General features: G+C 43.3%; 1 protein-coding gene across 2 annotated transcripts in view; it reads right to left on the reverse strand.

Moving 5' to 3' along the window:
* Positions 1 to 21954, reverse strand: part of LOC124794783 (serine/threonine-protein kinase tricornered) — a 583408-nt gene that overhangs the window by 467801 nt on the left and 93653 nt on the right. For both annotated transcript variants that reach the window (XM_047258422.1, XM_047258423.1), the window contains one exon: positions 10163 to 10242. In XM_047258422.1, coding sequence (XP_047114378.1) covers positions 10163 to 10242 — 80 coding nt within the window. The remainder of the gene's footprint in view (positions 1 to 10162; positions 10243 to 21954) is intronic.

Genomic DNA, 21954 nt, shown 5'->3' on the forward strand with positions numbered 1-21954 from the left:
GAACTGTTCGTGCAGATGGTTGTTGTCTTGCAAACGTCCCCATCTGTTGACTCAGGGATCGAGACGTGGCTGCACGATCTGTTACAGCCATGCGGATAAGATGCCTGTTATCTCGACTGCTGGTGATACGAGGCCGTTGGGATCCAGCACGGCGTTCCGTATTACCCTCCTGAGCCCACCGATTCCATATTCTGCTAACAATCATTGGATCTCGACCAACGCGAGCAGCAACGTCGCGATACGATAAACCGCTATCGCGATAGGCTACAATCCGACCTTTATCAAAGTCGGAAACGTGATGGTACGCATTTCTCCTCCTTACACGAGGCATCACAACAACGTTTCACCGGGCAACGCTGGTGAACTGCTTTTTGTGCATGATAGATCGGTTAGAAACTTTCATCATGTCAGCACGTTGCAGGTGTCGCCACCGGCGCCAACCTTGTGTGAATGCTCTGAAAAGCTAATCATTTGCATATCACAGCATCTTCTTCCTGTCGGTTAAATTTCGCGTCTGTAGTGCGTCATCTTCGTGGTGTAGCAATTTTAATGGCCAGTAATGTAGTTCGTGGTGTAGCAATTTTAATGGCCAGTAATGTAGTTATTTCAGATGAGAGGCTCTGTGCCATTCGGTAATTATAACTGTGGTCAGTTATTTCGACATTCAACTCGTCGCGACAGTCTTGTTTCGTCAACAGTGCGTGAATTACTACAGTACAAAAATCTGTTGCAGAAATTATATCAAAGTAGCACGAGTGCTACTTTCGCAGAAAGTAGGTCACTGAGGGCGTGGAATACGGCGATGAAAAAAATAGAGAATACAGCGGAAAGTTTCCGGATTCTGTTATCCACGTGGACGACAATCCTGTCGAAGAAAGATAAGACTGTTGAAAATTATCGTTAAGTAGGGATGAAGCAGACCCAGCGAGGTGAGTTCCCGGCTCTTGAAGAATGTTTTTTCCAATGGCTTGAGGAGGAAGCATACTTATTGGAGGTTATATGCTTTAAAAATGAGTAAGTCATTTGCTGTTAGTCCGAGCAATGAAGGGCTCACCGTTGTTTATTGAAGAGATAATGGAGAACATGTGAGCGCTGATGGTAAGTTTTTTCAGCACGGGAGAAAGAATGTAGCTGTATGTATTTGCGGAAAGTTGTGTGTCCTTTCGTTTGGAATGTTAAAGTAAACTAAAATAATTAAGTAGGTAAAATTACCTACGTCCTTTTGTGTTCAAATTGTTCCTTTCTGCTTCCTTTTGAAAGAAAATACGAATGTCATTGAAGCTAGCGTACGACTTTTTAACTTAACACTCTCATTTGGAGTTCTTGCCGATTCTACCTTGATCAATCACATTTTCGTTAGATCGAACATGACACAGTTCGAACTCTTTTTTTTAGCCTTTTGTTGCCTTTTATCCGTGTTTCTTAACATGCTGCAAACCTGGGCAGGAGAGATGAAGCACCAACAGAGTCCAGCAGCGAGAGCGAGCGGGATTTATGAGTGGTGTGGAACAACAGCGCACGACGTGGGTCTTCCCGTCGCAGTTATTTTGATACATTAAGGGCTGGACGGGAGTTTCGCCCGCCCAGAGCGACATCCGCATGCTATTTGCGCTCGCTGCGTGCGCAGAGCGGGACCGTTTTGGAAGCGTGCAAACAGCGAATGAATCACTCCAGTGTGAATAGACTTGTTTCCAAGAGGCATGGACTATGTCCGAAATTAGATTCATTGCTACGGACACTTACTCGATGCCCGTTTCTGGCGCATGAAATATTTCACTACGCCGTAACAATGTAAATAAAGCCGCTGCCACCAAAATCCCTTCGTTGTCCATTCCGCGCTTCCGTTTGTCGAGGGCCAAAAGCACTTCACATCCTGTGTCAGAATAGATTAGTGCATGTATAACTTTGAAGGTCGTAAGTGGTTAAAAATGTCTGGTACTCCGAGACTCGAACCTGGACTCTGCTGTCAATGCACTCCTGACAGGACGGACAAGGGGAACGCGCCTATTTGTGAACAACGATTTAGTCCAAATTTATGGTATATATAGGGCTTTGACAGAAATGAAATGACTGAATTGGGAACTCCAGCAGGCCAAGGGTTTAGAAAAAAATAGCTATTTTGGCGCGGGTCCATCTACACATGAGCCTTTTCTGTTAGCGTAGTTTCCATGCAGTGGTTGGCGCAGAGGAAAGAGAACAGTACGGTAATCCGAGGGTCGTGGGGGTCTAGTCCATACGGGAAAATTTTTTCCTTTTTATTTTCAATTTTTACATTACTTACGCTGCAAGTAAATCAAAACGTGCTCAATATATTTATTAATATTTTTATAAAATGCACGAGAAGGAAATGCAGAGGAAAATCTGGGATCGCCTGTACCATTCCAAGAAGTTTTTAATAACTTATGTCTTGCCCAAGCCAAGTGGACTAGACTGCCAGGCGGCGCTGGATACGTGGTACCCAGCACCGCTTGGCGGTCTAATCCACTTGGTCTCCAAAAATTTTCACTTGGTAGCAGTTTGCATTCGTCTCGCGCCCGAGAATGTTGACGTGATACAATGTCTCTAATGTTTTTATATGACTGACAGCAATGTTAAGGTAGGAAGCCACATTCTAGTTTGTTGTAACATGTCTCTTATCAATGGTGTCCGCCCCGATAGCTGAATGGTGCCGGCACGGTAGCTCAGCGTGTTCGGTCAGAGGGTTAGCTGCCCTCTGTAACAAAAAAAACTGAGTTCACCGATCAACAACGAACCAAAACGGGTGTCTTACGACGTCCGCCCCGAGCAGATACAACGAACGAAAGAGAACAAAATGAGATTTAAAAAATGTTAAGCGTGACTGACTGCCGTCCTAAGAGGCCCGGGTTCGATTCCCGGATGGGTCGGGGATTTTCTCCGCTCAGGGACTGACTGTCGTGTTGTCTTCATCATCATTTCATCCCCATCCGGCGCGCAGGTCACCCAGTGTGGCGTGGAAAGTAATAAGACCTGCACTAAGACGGCCGGACATGCCCCGTAAGGGGCCTCCCCGCCAATGACGCTAAGCCTTTCTTATCAATGGTGAAATGTATAATGTTTTCATATCGTCTGATACTAGTTCTATGTAGTATTTTGTAGCCTTTAAAAATGACGGAAAGTTGAAACGGGTACGGTAGATGAAAAATAAAAGTGTGTTCAAGACAAAGTTATTAAATGTGCACCCACATGACCGCGTCGTCTCATAGGATTTTCATGCAAATTGCAGCTTCTAAGAAGTTATTGTAATTAAAAGTCTCCGATCGAACAATGAATTCGAGAATTCTCATTCGACGACCTCAATCGCAATGCCCTCTGTACGGTCTCGTACAATAAAATATTTACAATCGGATGTTGTTGTTCTAGGCTGTCAGTACCAATCGACTTGTAACCGAACCCTTAACCATCGAGGCGCAAATGTAGTTCTCGCGAAACGACAGGATATGAAGTAAGTAACCCACTGGAACATAGCGCAATATGAGAGAACGGTTCCTGGAAAATTGCTGCCGACAGTCTACGAATGCCAACAAGAGAGACGTGGCTCGTTTGGACGGCAATGTGCACGCGGCAAAATATAGGGATATCGTCATTATTTAATCAGAATCTGAGAAATTTACAACAGTCTTATACAAAAAAAAAAAAAAAAAAAAAAAAAAAAATCACTCATGTGATGAAGCCCTACACGCCACGTTACAAATTTATTCCGTTAACTGACTCGTGAGGAGGACAAACAAATCAACAATTACAAGGACGAGATTTTTCAAGATGATGAAAAGCTGCCATCGTGCAGTGTCTAAGTGATTCGCCCAAATGCACTTCGCTAGTGCAGCACCGCGACGTCCATTTTTATAGTCCGGTAAAGAGTTTTATTCAAAAATCTTCAAAATGTTCGCACCTCATCGAGAGAGGTAAAGAAGTCACATCCTCAGAAGACTGGATCAAAATACATTCCATTGTACAACACCAGCTATGCTAGCCAATATTTCCCAAAATTATACATTACGCGTGGTTTACTGCCAAACCGTGCAAAGCAAATGAATATTTTATGAATGTAAACCAAGTCTGTTTTTCTAGAGGAACTTCAATTTCAACCTCGGAACTGTAAAAATGCGCTGTTCCTAACGCATGCAACATGCCGAGAAAATTTCTGCTTTCCTTGTTTTTACGATGCGTATCACTCCAGCAAGTATGAGTTTTCAACTGTGAAATACACGCTCGTCACATTATTCTGGCCACCGCCTATGTTCGACGTCAATGTGTAATAACCACTCTCGGACGGCAAGCTGCAGTACTACGAGGTTGAGTCAAATGAAAACCTTAAAATTGTAGTGACAAATAGAAATCTCGCGCCGTTATCCTGTAAGATGGTAAGCGTGCTACAAACAGCGTGCAGAATGGCCTGTAGGTGGCAGCATAGTGCAGTTGCACACATACCGTCGCAGTATCAGTATAAAGATGGTTGCCCCACTTGCGACTTGCACCAGGGGAAAACAGCGTTCTGTTATTCGGTTTTTGCGTAGTGAAGGTGTGAAACCTATTTAAATTCATCGGCGAATGAAGTTTCAGTACGGTGATGCATGTTTGTCACAGCAGCAAGTCTACGAATGGAGTAGGAACTTCACAAATGATGTGACTTCAGTGGAAGATGCTCCTCGTCCAGGTCAGGCACAACGAGTTGTGGCTCCACAGGACATTGCAGCAGTTGAAGCCGTAGCGAAGAAAAACCGCCGAGTGACACTGAATGACATTGCAGCATGTTTACTGATTAGTCATGGGTCAGCACACCATATTATGAACGGTGTGCACAAGTTTCACGAAGTGTCTGCAAGATGGGTGCCACAGCAGCTGACTCCTGTTGATGCGTGTGAAGAACTACTTCGGCGCTTTGAACGATAAGGTGATGGCTTCCTTGCAAGAATCGTTACTGGAGACGAAACCTGGTTTCACTTCCATCAACCGGAAACGAAGAGAGCGAGCAAGGAATGGCGCCATTCCTCATCACCAAAACCAAAGAAGTTTCGAACAGAACCATCAGCAGGGAAAGTTACGCTGACTATCTTTTGGGACGAAAATGGCGTCATTTTGGAGCATTACATTCCTAGAGGGACCACTGTCACCAGTGAATCATACACAGATTTCCTAAAAAATCATCTGCGGCTTGCAATCAAACCAAAGCGACGTGGATTGCTGTCAGCAGGTGTCCTTTTGCTACATGACAATGCAAGACCCCACACTGCCCGTACAACAGTTGCAACAATCACAGACCTGCATTTTGAGTGTCTTCCTCATCCACCATACTCACCAGACCTTGTCCCAAGTGATTTCCATATGTTTGGAGTGGTTGCGCGGACTACAAAAATAATTTTTTTCTGAAGGAATTTATGCACTTTGTAAGCGCTGGAGGACTTGCATTGAGCGTGGGGGAGATTATGGTGAACAGAGATACAGCTTTGTACCACTTCTGCGCAATAAGTAATATTAAAAAAAAATTTAAGGTTTTCATTTGACTCACCCTCGTAGTGCGCCGCCTCACTGGCATAATTCAGTACGCGACTGGTTAAACGACGTTGTATCCGACCGGTGGATTGGGCGCAAGGGGCCGGTTGACACAGCATATTATGCATGACCTCCACGTTCACACAAGATCTGACGCGATCATTTGTATGTGCCTCCGATACCAGCTGAAGTATCACACTTTAGAAACAGTATTATTGCAACAGTTACTCCTGGCACACTGATCAAGGTTTTGTAACAACTCGCCTATCGACTCTGTGTGTGACTGGTGTCCAAAATGTAAAAAAGTGTGTGAATCCCTAAGGGACCAAACCGCTTAGGTCATCAGTCCCTAAACTTACACACAACTTTAACTTATGCTAAGAACAGCACACACACGCGTATGCCCGAGGGAGGACTCGAATCTCGGGCGGGAGGTGATCGGTGTTCACATTGAATTACTTTAAGAAAACCTGTTTGTGTTTCTTTTTCATTTGGTGTATTATTTTAATGGTACGGTGAATGTAATATGTGCTAAAAAGCCTTAAAACCCGTATATTCATTTTGAAAAACCCTGTATACTGGACATGGCAAAAATGGTGCTATACAAAACCGGCGCTGTGCCAACTGATAAGCACCACGGGCCATAGGTGACAGGGTTGAACGACGGCTGCGGAGACGTGTGCGGAGGGTAGACTTGCAACTGTTGAGCAACTGGCCGCCCAGGAAAACCAAGAGGCTACCACCAATGTCTCGTCAACGAGCGTTCAGCGAACGGTGCTGAGTGCTGTTCATTGGCGACGTAGGCTGGAACTTGCACGCCAGTTCAACTAGCAGCGACAGGTGGTCTTTTCAGATGAATCACGTCTAATGCTCCATCGCACGGATGGCAAATATCCTGCAACAATCGTCGGAGGGGTCTAGACCGGAGGAGGCAGCGTTATGGTGAGGGAAATGTTTTCGTGGCATTCCCTGCGTGATATTGTTCCGGAAGGCAAAATGGACCAGCACATGTATGCGTCTATCCTTGGGGACTAAGTCTACTTCTACATGCAGTTTGTATCTCCCCTCAGCACGATGGCATCTACCAGCACGACAGTGCAGCGTGTCACACAGCTCGCACTGTACGTGCATGGTTCGAAGAGCGCAAGAAAGAGTATACTGTACTCCCTAGGCCACTAAACTCCCCTGATTTAAATCCTATCAGGACTCTGTGGGACTGCCTCCATCGGGCTGTGGGCGTCATGGATCGTCGACCGACGATTCCAGCGCAGTTGGCCACGCACTGCAGTCTGCACCTTTCAGAGCCTCACTGGGTCACTTCCTCCGCATGTCGCAGCGGTCTGCGCTGTAGAAGGTGATTACTCAGGCCTCTGACAGGTAGTCACATTAATGTAACTGGAAAGTGTAATAGAAGTTACGTGCACGCCTCACAATCGCTCTATGTAAAATTATTTGCAATCCCAAATTTTCCTTTGCCTTTCCTTTCCTTTCAGGGTATTATGAAAAAACTAAGAACTACAATATACTGTGAAATATTTCGGTTTATTTGAAGTTTATGTAACGTGAAAATTGAAACGAAACGGAAAAAGTTCTCACTTGGAGTCTACCCTACGAATCTCTTATTAGCGTTCTGCACTCTTTCCCCCAGCGTCAAACACTGCCTGGTAAGTACACTAACATTTATGGCTGATCCTTCGCCCCACCCGTGCCAAATATGGCATTTTCTCAGACGCTTGGCCGTCTGGAGCTCCCGTCGCTTTTATTACTGGCCAAGCCCAGCGTGTAGCACAAATTTGAATGCAATCGTTTGTGACGAGTAAGTGCGGCTCCCTTTTAACATTCCGTCTGCTAACACTTTCTTCCCAGTTTCCAAACTCCCAAAACGCGATCCTGCGAATGTTGCTGGACTAAAAAAAAAAAAAAAAAAAAAAAAAAAACAGTGGAAGAATATGACAAATAATGAAACAACCACAGCCTGCGTGTAGTTTATAAAATCACATGCTGTGTAGCGGAGCGTTCGCTCCTATGAAGTGAAGGAGTTAGCTGTCGAGCTCGGAAGGTACAAGTAATGTACTGCCAGATCGGTGATTGGAGTTGACAGCCAGGGCATGTGCACAGTTTACCCAGCAAGAGCATTGTCCGCGGAAGTCAATATTCATTTTGTGAATGAATAAATGGTTCAGGTAGGCCGTATTATTTTTTTTTATTATCTATGCGATTGGCCAGTTTTGACGTCTGGTCAAATGGCTCTGAGCACTACGGAACTTAATTGAGGTCATCAGTCCCCTAGAACTTAGAACTACTTAAACCTAACTAACTTAAGGAGATCACACACATATCCATGCCCGAGGCAGGATTCGAACCTGCAACCGTAGCGGTCGCGCCGTTCCAGACTGAAGCGCCTAGAACCGCTCGGCCACTGTGGCCGGCCCTCTGGTCATTTTCAAGCACGTATCTTAAGCGTCCAGCTACTTTTTACATTATAATACATCGCTGGTACATGTCGACAGGATGCACAGAAGTAAGATGTATTCCAGTCGATATGTACCAGTTATATATTGTCAAGTAAAAAGCTGGAAGCTCGAAAATTACCGAAGGTCGAAATTGTTCAATCGCACAGATAATAAAAAAGCAATATAGCCTACCTGGACCACGTTTTCATACACAAAACACGTTGAGGTTGTGGACCCAACTACAAAAATAAAAAAAAAATTGAATATTCGTTGTTAGAGTCCTAGTCGGACACTAACTTATAATCTCACAGCAAGTTTCCTGGCAGAGTGCAAACTAGCGGGGATTGAAAGGTCTGTGACCTCAACCGAGCGCTTCAATTTTGTTGGTGTTAGACTGCTAGCCCGCTCGAGTGGTCCTGTCACAAATACACCTGTGACTGTCGTCATCTCCCAGTCTGTTGGCGATTTCGCTGCGCAATGCATTGTGCCCCGCTCATTCCCAATGGGGTACTTCTCCGGTCGCGGAAATATTGCTCATTTCAAGAAAAAGACTTTTCAAGTCATTTCTGAGACAGAAAGAAAGAGAGAGAGAGAGAGAGAGAGAGAGAGAGAGAGAGAGAAGGGGGGGGGCGAGAATATTTAGAGCAATTTTCCATCACTGCTGAGAACGGGACGCTGTGGCGGCTGCATGCCAACAGTACTTGTAGCCACCTAGTCGTAACTTTGGAGCTTAAACGTCACATACTAACTAAATTAAGTGACACTGGTGTAGTTAACTGTAAAGTTTTGCGTGGACTGTAGCGAAGATCGTGGAAGAAATTCTGGCAGCTGCACGCGTGCAAGCACACGCACAAGCTGTGAATCATACGCTGATGTTCCAATTTCTTAAGAAATGTATCATTTACAATCCAATAGCTTGCGGTTCCTAGAGGATACAAGAAGTTCTTAAAACCACAAGGAACTGGCTCTACCATGCCGCTACCTTCGTTAGCGATAAGAGGTACAGATTACTGGCGGAGCAACTACATAACGTGCTTGATCGAAAAACGTGAACACAGTACCCATTAACACGGGCTGAAAATGTTTCACTGTTCTGCATACATATGATCGCCATTTAAGTATCCTTATACTGTTACTCAATTCGCGTTATACTAGCAGCTTGCCGATGACATGGTAATTCTGACAGAGACAGCAAAGGACCTGGAAGAGCAGTTCAACAGAATGGACAGTGCTTGAAAGGAGGATATAAGATGAACAACAAATGCAAAATCAGGGTAATGGAATGTAGTCAAATAAAATCAGGTGCTGCTGAGGGTTAGATTAGGAAATGAGTCACAGTAGTAGATGAGTTCTGCTATTTGGGGAGCAAAATAGCTGATGATGGTCGAAGTAGAGAGGACATAAAATGTAGACTGGCTATGGCAAGGAAAGTGCTTCTGATGAAGAGAAAATTTGTTAACATCGAGTATACATGTAAGGGTCAGGAAGTCTTTCCTGAAAGTATTTGTATGGAATGTAGCCATGTATGGAAGTGAAACATGGACGCTGAACAGTTTGGACAAAAAGAGGATAGAAGCTTTCGAAATGTGACGCTACAAAAGAATGCTGAAGATTAGACGGATAGATCACGTAACTAATGAGGAGGTACGGAACAGAATTGGGTAGACAAGAAATTTATGGCATAACTTGACTAGGAGGAGGGATCGGTTGGTAAGACAGGTTCTTAGGCATAAAGCGATCACCAATTTAGTATTGGACGGAAGCGTACAGGATAAAAACTGTAGAGAGAGACCAAGACATGAATATACCAAGCAGATTCACAAGGATGTAGATTTCAGTAGTTACTCGGAGGCGAAGAGGCTTGCATGGGATAGAGTAGCATGGAGAGCTGCATCAAACCAGTCTCTGGTTCAAATGGCTCTGAGCACTATGGAACTTAACTGCTGAGGTCATCAGTCCCCTAGAACTTAGAACTACTTAAACCTAACTAACCTAAAGACATCACATACATCCATGCCCGAAGCAGGATTCGAACCTGCGACCAGTCTCTGGACTGAAGACAACAATGATAACAACAAAAACAAAAACAACAACAGCAACCCGCTGACTAACCACATTCTTATGTTAAGTAAGAGCTGCAAACCTCAGTCTCCCAGCACTCGCTGCTATTGGCAGGGCTTTGGCGCATACACACCTACCTTGGTGGGACAGCGGGCGGCGTTGTGGAAGCTTGCCTCCAGCTATCCTCGCCCCATCCAGAGAACCGCCACCGCCGCTCCTGTTGACACAACAAACGTAGTTCCAATCTGAGAGCGTAAGTACACTCAAGAAATGCGAGCAGCTGATTCTTCCGCACTGTCTAGCGCTCACTCATACTTTGGGTAAATAACACTAAATACGCATAAATCTTAATCTACGTAAATATCTAAACCCGTCAGAAAGGATTTCTGCGTGGCACAGATGATTAAATGCAGTATGGCATTTGTATATTGCTAGAGAGATGGCATTGATGGAAACCACGTTCACACAGGTACAAAAAATTTACAATTTTTAGAAACAGGCCTTATAAATCGTCTGTACAAAGTCCCTGTGAAGCCAAACGCAGTTGCTTCAGCCTTCGGAGAAGACAAATTACTCGGTATCATCTGCGTCACGAGACTACCAGCTTCCAAAGTGAAAATCGCTAGCAGAAGTCGCTGCAGTGAGGTTCGAGACGGAAGCAGCCTGCACAGTTGCTGATCACAGAACATGCTTCAGCGAACTCGCCGCTTTTAGTCGCGAAAGAATCGAGAAGACTCAAAAGACTGGGCATAAAATGAGATTTTGTCTGAATACCCATAACTAATTTTCAAGAGCTATTTCTGACTATGACTTGAAACACTGTATGGCTTGAACGGCCGTTTATTACTGTAGTGTAGTGTCTGAGACACTGCCTTGACGATGAATAGCGGTATTCTACGCAGCACGAACTCGCAATTTCGATTATGGTTCCGCATCAGCTGTAGAGTATTTCAGAGCAAAATAAAATTTGTGCCGAACCGGGACTCGACCCCAGATTTCCCGCTTGGCGCATCATCAAACTCGCCGCTTTTAGTCGCTCGCGACAAGCGGGAAACCCGGATTCGAGTCCCGGTCCGGCACAAATTTTCATTTATTCTGAAATATTCAACAGCTGATGCGGAACCATAATCGCTAACTGCGAGTTCATTCTCAGGCGTTTATTTGTTTACTCTTCTATCGAAGTAGTTGGTAAGCTTATCTCTCTCTCTCTCTCTCTCTCTCTCTCTCTCTCGCCTGGTTACATATGTGGGGCCAAGTTTCCTCTACTCTAAATAAAGGGGTGTGTGGGGTTGTTAAGCGAACGATCCTCACAGGTAGTGTCAGGAACAGTTCCCAGCCACTACACCATTACCTTTTCTCCGCCGCGATATTTGAGTGCTGCTTTGACATTTGGCGCCCTTTAGAATTACGAGGCGTGTTTTTTAAGTAAGCACCGTTTTGAAATTTAAAAAAAGTGCTAAGATATCTCAATTTTATTTTTAAATGAAAGCCTGTACCTTAATCTACTTTTCTACATAATTTCCGTCAATACTGAGGCACTTGTCACAACGTTGTACCAGTTTTTGAATACCCTCCTCATAGAAGTCTGCCGCCTGACTTGTTAACCACTGCATCACCACTGTTTTGACTTCGTCATCGTCTTGAAGACGCTGACCGCCCAGGTGTATCTTCAAGTGCAGGAACAGATGGTAGTGACTGGGCGCAAGATCGGGGCTGTACGGAGGATGATCTAGAGTTTCCCATCGAAAAGATGTGATGAGATCTTTGGTCTGATTCGCCACATGCGGACGGGCATTGTCTTGTAGTAAAACCGTTGCTCAACTTCCATGGACTGTTGTTTTGGTTCTGGTGTGACGTAGGCCACCCATGTTTCATGCCCGTGACAATTTGGCTTAAGAAATCATCACCGTCGTCGTGGTACCGCTCAAGGAAAGTCAATGCATTGTCTAAACGTTTGATTTTGTGCACATCCGTCAACATTTTCGGTACCCAAGGTGCGCACAATTATCGGTTATTCATTTTGCCAGGTCACAATGCCATACAAAACACTACGAGAAACATTAGGAAAGTCATCCTGCAAGGAGGAAATCGTAAAGCGTATGTTTTCTCTCACCTTATTGTCTACTTCCTGCACCAAACTTTCATTAACGACCGAAGGACGCCCACTCCGTTGTTCATCATGCACATTTGGGAGGTCATCTTTAAATACTCTCACCCACATTCTTACCATTCCATCACTCATGTTTTCTCCGTAAACTGCGCAGATCTCACGATGAATATCGATCGCTTTTAGGCTTTTAGCACTAATAAATCTTATAACAGGCCGTACTTCACAGTCGGCGGGACTCACGATTATCGGAGCCATCTTAAGCACTCAGTACATAACGTAAACAAGGAAGAATCAGATTGTAAGTCATCAGTGCGTAGATTGAGGTACAAGCTTTAATGTAAAAATAAAATTGAGATATCTTAGCACGTCTTTTTTAATTTCAAAACGGTACTTACTGAAAAAACAGGCCTCGTAGTAAGACGGAGAATGGCAAAAGTGTTAGAGCGACAAGACAGTAGTTAACGATTATGAAGTACGTCAGTGAGAAACATGAAAACTTTTTTCCCTATTAAGTCGGATCGACTCAACGGATTGCTCTAATCAAAAGGGTCTGAATATACGACCAGCTGCTTACTTGGCTGAATCTTCATAATCAGTTATCGACGTCGCAGATTCAATTTTTGATCGATGATATACGTAATCTAGTGGTGGCATTTCTGTGCCACTACTCGCCCATGTTTCGCTAACTATGTTTTATGTCGTTCTGAATTCACTGCCGATACTTGGCCGCCTAGGCAAGCAGTATTTTCCTCGTCCACAAGCGCATCTAACTTCGGGACAAAGAGGTCGCTGAGAGCAGGAGCTAACAAACACGCCTGTTGTTGGCCTCGTAAAATGTGATGCCGACACGAGACACTGTTGCAGACGTTGTGACGCAAGAAGACTATTTTCGTGACGAGGCTCCCAGCCGCTTTCCTGCTGCAAAGCACGCCTTTTGCGACTGACTTGACTCTTACTGCACCTTTTAAATTCGACAGTAAAATTAATTTACAGCTGTTCAGATCTTAACGAATTATGTCCTGCACGTACTGACAGATGTAAACAATGGGGGTAATTCTTACTGCATCAAGGGTAACTTGGGAACTATAACAACAGACACCGTCTTGATCACAACTTTTTATTTGCCGACAACAGGTTTCAGTCTGCGTTGCAAATCATCATAAATAAAAGTTGTGATCCACAAGGCGTTTGTTTGTTTGTTTGTTTGTTATAGCAAAATAAAATATGATTACGGTTTCTAATTATAACGGAGTCTGCAAGAACAAGTCTGCACAGTTGTTTAACGATTTGCTGCACGTATGTGCTTAGGCTTCCTCTACCAAATCATTTCCATTAAATTGTTCTGCGTTGCCGACCGCTTCATCTTGTAGAACGAAATAACGTTCCAGCCTCTGCTACATTTAGTCTGCAAAACATTTACAATCGCTCGTTCAAAGAAACGAATGGAAAATTAAATTGTACAGGTCACACCAATATTCAAGAAAAGTAGTAGGAGTAATCCACTCAATTATAGACCCATACCATTAACATCGATATGCAGCAGGGTTTTGGCACATAAATTATGTTCGAACATTATGAATTGCCTCGGAAAAAATTCTATTGACAAACAGTCAACATGTATTGAGAAAACATAGTTCTTGTGAAACACAACTAGCTCTTCACTCCCATGAAGTGTTGAATGCTATTGACAAGGGATTTCAAACTGATTCCGTATTTCTGGATTTCCGGAAGGCTTTTGACACTGTACCATACAATTCGCTTGTAGTGAAACAGCGTGATTATGGAATGTCGGCTCTATTATGTGAGTAGATTCATGGTTTCCTGTCAGAGGTCACAGTTAGTAGTACACGACAGAAAATCATGGAGTAAAACTGGAGTGATTTCTGGCGTTCCCCAAGGTAGTGTTACAGGCCCTCTGCTGTTCCATATCTATATAACCCATTTAGGAGACACTCTGAGCGGTCGTCATAGGTTGTCATTTATCGTCTAGTAACGTCACCAGAAGATCAAAACAAATTGCAAACCGATTGAGAAAAGGTATCTCAATGGTGCGTAAACTGGAAATTGACCCTAAATAATGGAAAGTGTGAGGTCATCCGCATGAGAGCTGCAAGGGATCCGTTAAAATTCGGTTACACGATAAATCAGTAAAATCTGAAGGCCGTAAATTCAGCTAAATACCTAGAAATTACAATTACGAAGTATTTCAGTTGGAAAGAACACACAGAAAATGTTGTTGGGAAGGCAAACCAAAGTCTGCGTTTTATTAGTAGAACATAGGACATAGAACATAGAAGTAACGGATCTACTTGAGACTGCCTACGCTACGCTTGCCCGTTCTCTTCTGGAGTACTGCTGCGCGGTTTGGGATCCTTACCAGATAGGTTAACGAAGTACTTCGAGAAAGCTCAATGGGCAGTACGTTCTGTATTATCGCGAGATAGGGGAGAGAGTGTCATTGACATTAATAGGATTTGGGGTGGACATCACTAAAACAAAGGCGTTTTTCTCACTAAGTTTCAAACACTACTTCCTCCTCTGAATGTCAAAACATTTTGTTGACAGAGACCTACACAAAGAGAAACTATCATCATAATAAAACAAGGGAAATCAGAGCTCGCACGGAAAGACGGAAGTGTTGGTTTTTTCCACGCGCTGTTAGAGAATGGAATAACAGAGAATTATTGCGAAGGTGTTTCGATGAACCTTCTGCCAGGCACTTATGTATGATTTGCGGAGTATCCATGTAAATGTAGATGTGGTTAAACGCTGACACACACACACACACACACACACACACACACACACACACACACACACACACACGAGAGAGAGAGAGAGAGAGAGAGAGAGAGAGAGAGAGAGAGAGAGAGAGAGAGAGAGAGACCAAGCCTCGTATACGTCTTGTAAAAATTTATTTTTCGGTCTATAGACACGAAACAGGCATTTATTTAAAGTATATGTATATCCTTAATAGGTCTACATCGCAACAAGTCTCCTGGAGCCTATTTCATTCTTTCAGAATGATTGTACTTCGGAGAGTCAATCATGACATTACTATTCCACCTTGTATGCAAGATATATCAAATAGGTGAAATACCCTCATACTTCAAGAAGAATGTAATAATTCCAATTTCGAAGGAGACTGATGTTGACAGGTGTGGAACCTGAACTAACAGTTTAGTCAAGGTTGCAGAATAATGACACGAATTATTCACAGAAGAATTGAAAAACCTCGGGGAATATAATTTTGGGTTCCAGAAACACGTAATACAATACTGATATTACGATTTATCATAAAATATAGACAGAATAAAGGCAAACTTATGTTCATTGCATTTGTTAATTTTGTGAACACTTAAACGCATCTTTGAAATTCTGAAGATAACAGGGGTAAAATACAGGGAGCGAAATGTTTTCTGTCGGAAACCAGATTGCAGTTACAAGAGTCCAAGGGCATGAAAGGAAAGCGGTAGGGGACAAGGGAATCAGACAGTGTTACATCCTAACCCAGCTGTTACTGGAACAGTTCATTGAGTGAGCAGCGAAGGAAACCAAGTAGAAATTTGGGAAGGCAGTTAAAGTTCAGAGAGAAGAAATAACCACTTTGTGACCAGTGATGGCATTTTATTTTTGTCATGAACGGCTAGGGACTTAAAAGAGCAGTAGATTTCCAAAAGGCTTTTGTTACCGTTCCTCATACGCGACTATTAATCAAATTACGTGCATATGGTGTATCGTCTCAGTTGTATGACTGGATTCGTGATTTCCTCTCAGAGAGGTCACAGTTCGTAGTGATAGACGGTAAATCATCGAGTAGAACAGAAGTGATTTCTGGCGTTCCGCAAGGTAGTGTCATAGGCCATCTGCTGTTCCTGATTTATATAAATGATAATCTGAGCAGCCCCCTTAGATAATTTTCAGATGGCGCTGTAATTTACCTTCTAGTAAAATCATCAGACGATCATTCCAATTACAAAATGATCTAGAGAGAATTTCTGTATGGTGCGAAAAGTGGCAATTGGCACTAAACAAAGGAAAGTGTGAGGTCATCCACATGAGTACTAAAAGAAATCCGATAAATTTTGGGTATACGATAAATCGCACAAATCTAAGGGCTCTCAATTCGACGAAATACCTAGGTATTACAATTACGAGCAACTTAAATTGGAAAGACCACAGAGATAATATTGTTGGGAATGCGAAACAAAGATTGCGCTTTGTTGGCGGAACAGTTAGAAGATGCGACAAATCCACTAAAGAAAGAGCTTACACTACACTTGTCCGTCCTCTGCTGGAATATTGCTGAGCGGTGTAATCCTTACCAGGTAGGAGTAACGGAGGACATGGAAAAAGTGCAAAGAAGGGCAGCTCATTTCGTGTTAGCGCGGTCTTTGCGGCGAGATCTATTTACTACATTTGAATCACCAACTTCCTTTTCCGAATGCGAAAATATTTTGTTGACACCCACCTACGTAGGGAGAAATGTCCATCATAATAAAATAAATGAAATAAGAGCTCGGTCGGAAAAATTTAGGTGTTCCTTTTTTCCATGCGCCATTCGAGAGTGGAATGGTAGAGAAGTAGTATGAAAATGGTTATGTAACCATGTAGATGTAGAACAGAATGGATGATATCCCGGAAAGAGGTTACAGGATCAATATCAATAAAATTAAAAAAAGGCTATTGGAATATTGACGAATGGAATAAGATGATGCTGGCAGAATCAGAGTAGAAGATAAGAAACTACACGCAGTCGATGATTTTTCATACTTGGACAGCAAAATAACTGACGAAGGGAGAAATAGGGAAAATATATTAAACGCAGACTGGCTATAGCAAGAAAGTTTTTCTGGAAAAGAGAAATATCTCAACATTAGATATGAGTTTCACTGTTAGAACATCTTTTCTGATGTTATCTGTTGTGCAAAACGTAAGGATGACACTCTCAAATAACATAGGTCTATGAAACATGGGCCTTACATAGAAATAACTGCCACAGTATAATGCAGAAGGCAACTGAAAGAAATATGTACTGAGGCGAACAGAATGGCCATTTTATTCAGAGATAATAATTACACTGAAGTCACCGTGGTTCACGATGATTTCCTGGACATTGCAAAAGGCAGGAAATGCTCTGCAAAGTGCTCTCATGATGAACACCAGCTTCGTAATGAGTTCTAGGGCGTTCCATTCCTCCACCAGCGGGGTTGACAATTGCAGTATGGTTGTTCGTGTATATAGACGTGCTGCAATATAGTTCCCTAACGCGTCCCACACCTGCTCAATGATGGGATTTAAGTCTATGGACGAAGGGGGTGGAGTGTGGGATACGGGCGGACAGTCCATTCCTCGAACATCCTCTCGTTGGAAGAGCTGCCCCACCTGAGCAGTTCGATGCGGTTGTGCATTTTCATCCATAAAAATGAAGTCAGAGCCAAGCGCGCCACTGAAAAGGCACCATCGCAAACGGTCCCGCCCATTTATAGGCGGTACAGAGAAAGAGACCGGCCAATCATCCCAACGGAGCTACCTATATCTACATTTATAATACTCCGCAAGCCACCCAATGATGTGTGGCGGAGGGCACTTAACGTGCCACTGTCATTACCTCCTTTTCCTGTTCCAGTCGCGTATGGTTCGCGGGAAGAACGACTGCCGGAAAGCCTCCATGTGCGCTCGAACCTCTCTAATTTTACATTCGTGATCTCCTCGGGAGGTGTAAGTAGGAGGAAGCAATATATTCGATACCTCATCCAGAAACGCACACTCTCGAAACCTGGACAGCAAGCTACACCGCGATGCAGAGCGCCTCTCTTGCAGAGTCTGCCACTTGAGTTTGCTAAACATCTCCGTAACACTATCACGCTTACCAAATAGCCCTGTGACGAAACGCGCCGCTGTTCTTTGGATCTTCTCTATCTCCTCTGTCAACTCGACTTGGTACGGATCCCACACTGATGAGCAATACTCAAATATAGGTCGAACAAGTGTTTTGTAAGCCACCCCCTTTGTTGATGGACTACATTTTCTAAGGACTCTCCCAATGTATCTCAACCTGGCACCCGCCTTACCAACAATTCATTTTATATGATCATTCCACTTCAAATCGTTCCGCACGCATACTCCCAGATATTTTACAGAACTGCTACCAGTGTTTGTTCCGTTTTCATATAATGATACAACAAAAGGATCCTTCTTTTTGTGTATTCGCAATACATTACATTTGTCTATGTTAAGGGTCAGTTGCCACTCCCTGCACCAAGTGCCCATCCGCTGCAGATCTTCCTGCATTTCGCTGCAATTTTCTAATGTTGCAACTTCTCTGTATACTACAGCATCATCCGCGAAAAGCCGCATGGAACTTCCGACACTATCTACTAGGTCACTCATATATATTGTGAAAAGCAATGGTCCCGTAACACTCCCCTGTGGCACGCCAGAGGTTACTTTAACGTCTGTAGACGTCTCTCCATTCAGAACAATATGCTGTGTTCTGTTTGCTAAAAACTCTTCAATCCAGCCACACAGCTGGTCTGATATTCCGTAGGCTCTTACTTTGTTTATCAGGCGACAGTGCGGAACTGTATCGAACGCCTTCCAGAAGTCAAGGAAAATATCTTCTACCTGGGAGCCTTTAACTAATATTTTCTGGGTCTCATGAACAAATAAAGCGAGTTGGGTCTCACACGATCGCTGTATCCGGAATCCATGTTGATTCCTACAGAGTAGATTCTGGGTTTCCAGAAACGACATGATACGCGAGCAAAAAACATGTTCTAAAATTCTACAACAGATCGGTGTCAGAGATATAGGTCTATAGTTTTGCGCATCTGCTCGACGACCCTTCTTGAAGGCTGGGACTGCCTGTGCTCTTTTCCAATCATTTGGAACCTTCCGTTCCTCTAGAGAGTTGCGGTACACGGCTGTTAGAAGGAGGGGGGGGGGGGGGGGGGCAAGTTCTTTCGCGTACTCTGTGTAGAATCGAACTGGTATCCCGTCAGGTCCAGTGGACTTTCCTCTGTTGAGTGATTCCAGGTGCTTTTCTATTCCTTGGACACTTGGAGCTACCATGCCACTGTTGAGTTTGCGCAGCTTGGAGTGTTGTTAAATGCGATTGCGACTGCACCCACCGGTCGACGTGGTTCCCCTCTTGCCTGCTGAGAGATGTAGCGATCATTTGTGGCTGTAATTCATCGTGATCCATCACCACCTCTCCTTCGGGCAGCACTGTCTGTGGTTCGAAACGCTCACCACGCATATGAAACAATGCTGTGAGCAATACTAAAACCCCGGGGCGACACTCATCACAATGATGATTCTTCCCCGTGCGAAACCATCCAAATGTTGTGTACGATTCGTACTTTAATGAACACCAGCATAGTGCATAGTAAATGCTCGTTGACTGACACACACTTTTTCCCGTTCCCTCAACTGCCTCGCGTTGCGTGGCCAGCCCCATTTCGCGCTATAGTCAGGATGACCTCACGCCATGCGACGGCCAACTTCCTGTGCACGACTGAGAGCCCTTTGGCAACATGCTCACGCACTTTCATTCATTTCCACCGAGTAGTTAATATCTTGTGTTACTTTATCTACAGTATGTCGTCCTTATATTTTGCCGAACAGTGTGTTTGCACGAGTGCAGCCTTGTACCAAAGCTCAACGTGGAAGATAAGCAGACAAGAAGTAAAAAGAAGGTTCTGAAATATAGTGCTATACAATAATGCTGAAAATTCGAATAACTAATGAGATACTGAATTCAATTGGAGGAAAAAGAAATTTGTGACAGATTGACTGAAAGCAGGCATCGGCTGGTACAACTTATACTGAGGCATCAAGAAATCGTGGAGTGTGGAGGGTAAATCTTGTACAGAGCGACTAAGGTTTGAATGCAATACGCTGTTTAACCCTTTCGGTCATTTATTAACGTTTGGTATACACTTTCTAAAAGCTTTGTACGGGCTGGGCATGGCGTACTTTGTATGTAGTAGACATTCTATTCTATAAGTGTGCATGCCGGTGCCATCTACTGGTCGATGTTTTGAATTTCCAAGGTATGCTCGAAGTGTCTGCCGTGCAAAGGTAGTGGCTCAGTGTGAATACTTAGCCTTTAGAATTACATACATTTCTTTCCAATTGTAAACGAAATTCTGATATTTTTTCCTCTTGAAAGACACTTTCATAAATTCAAAACTAGTTACAATCTTAAGTTAGAGGAATTACAGTTGCCACGACGAAGTTTGACAAAAACATTACGGCAACACACGTTTTGCTTGTCTGCTGGTAGTAAGTGTGTGTTCTCATTGTTATGACAGTTTGTTATTACTTGAAATTATTTTAATAATGACCAGGAATTATACAGAAAAACTCCATGTGGAAGATATTTCAGAAATTCTGGGAAAAGATTATATCTAATATTGAACAACTTGAAAAATGGCTGGCAGCAATGACGTACGCTCCCAGACAATGGATTCTCTCAAGGAAAAATATGTAGATAATCATGTCTGTGAGCCTGATTCTGATGCAGTTTCTAAGCATCACATTTCGGAAGAACATATTTCTGACTCAAGTCTTGGAGGCAATACCTCTGTTGCGCAAGTGTATTAGAGAATCGTGGATTATGGCACGAGAAAGGGCTGTAAAGGAGAGGGGGAGAGACCTTCAAATGAAGCTACCTCATTGTATGTGCCTGCGACGTATAGAAACGAACTGAAACCGATAGAGAATATCAGATATGAATTTGTGGATCATTTACCAAGCTCTGATCAATAGAAATCGGCTACTAGTCGCGCAAACCCTTGGTGCTAAGCTAAAACGTACATGCGGTGTACCAAACGCGAACTCCATCTTTTTAATGCAAGAGGGCACTACTGTTCTCTGAAATTCCATACAAAACAAACTTTGTATGAAAATCCAGTGTCACCAGCATCGTATCACTTTTGTAAACCTTTTACTAATAAACTTTTCTATTTTACAAGTATATTATTTAAATGTTCCGTTCCTTTAATAACAGGCGACAATCTTTGAGATTAAACGTACACAATAAAAATTCTGAAAACTATGAAAAAATTGTACCTGTAAGTCAGAGCGTCCTCTGTAGTGGACGATACGTAACTCGGATGTGAAAAGTTCACATTAGGTTTCTGATATATGTAGAAGTTTCTAAAAGTAAGTACTGTGTCAATGTAACATTAAGAAATTTTCAGTCGGGAAACGAAAAAGAATAACTTAAAGGGTTAAACAAATGTAGACTGCAGTAGTTATGTGGAGATGAAGAGGCCTGTGCAGGATAAGACTAGCTTGGAGAGGTACTTCGAATCAGTCTTCGGACTGCAAACAATCGCGAGGTCGATAACCACAACACGTGGAACGCAACACTTTAATACCTTATCATTAAAAAGATCAGTCAGAATTTCTGTACGCGATATGATATTGGGTTTTTTTGGAACACATCTTTCCTTCTGATTCTCCAGCAGTTGCTGTTGCATGTTGATGTCTACCGTCTGAGAGTCTACGTAGTGATAAGCTGTTTAAATATACAACCTTAGTTTTCAACCTTCAGTTATCCGCCTCAATTCGGATTTTATGTTTGGTTGCCCCACTGTGAACATATAATAAATATAGAGCGAACGGTGGTTGTGCTCTGGAGAAACTATAGTTTCACAGCAAAAGTAATGTATCTCCAGAGCCAGAATTGTTATATGGCCTCTACGTCCGAGCCACGATGTGATCTGGATGGGCATGAAGTATGTCAGATTTGCATGGTAGACACACGCGTATCTCATGTGATCCTTGAAATTTTCGTGACGTAAGGAG

Source organism: Schistocerca piceifrons, chromosome 4 (assembly GCF_021461385.2).
Source record: "Schistocerca piceifrons isolate TAMUIC-IGC-003096 chromosome 4, iqSchPice1.1, whole genome shotgun sequence".
In the NCBI taxonomy this organism is placed as follows: domain Eukaryota; kingdom Metazoa; phylum Arthropoda; class Insecta; order Orthoptera; family Acrididae; genus Schistocerca; species Schistocerca piceifrons.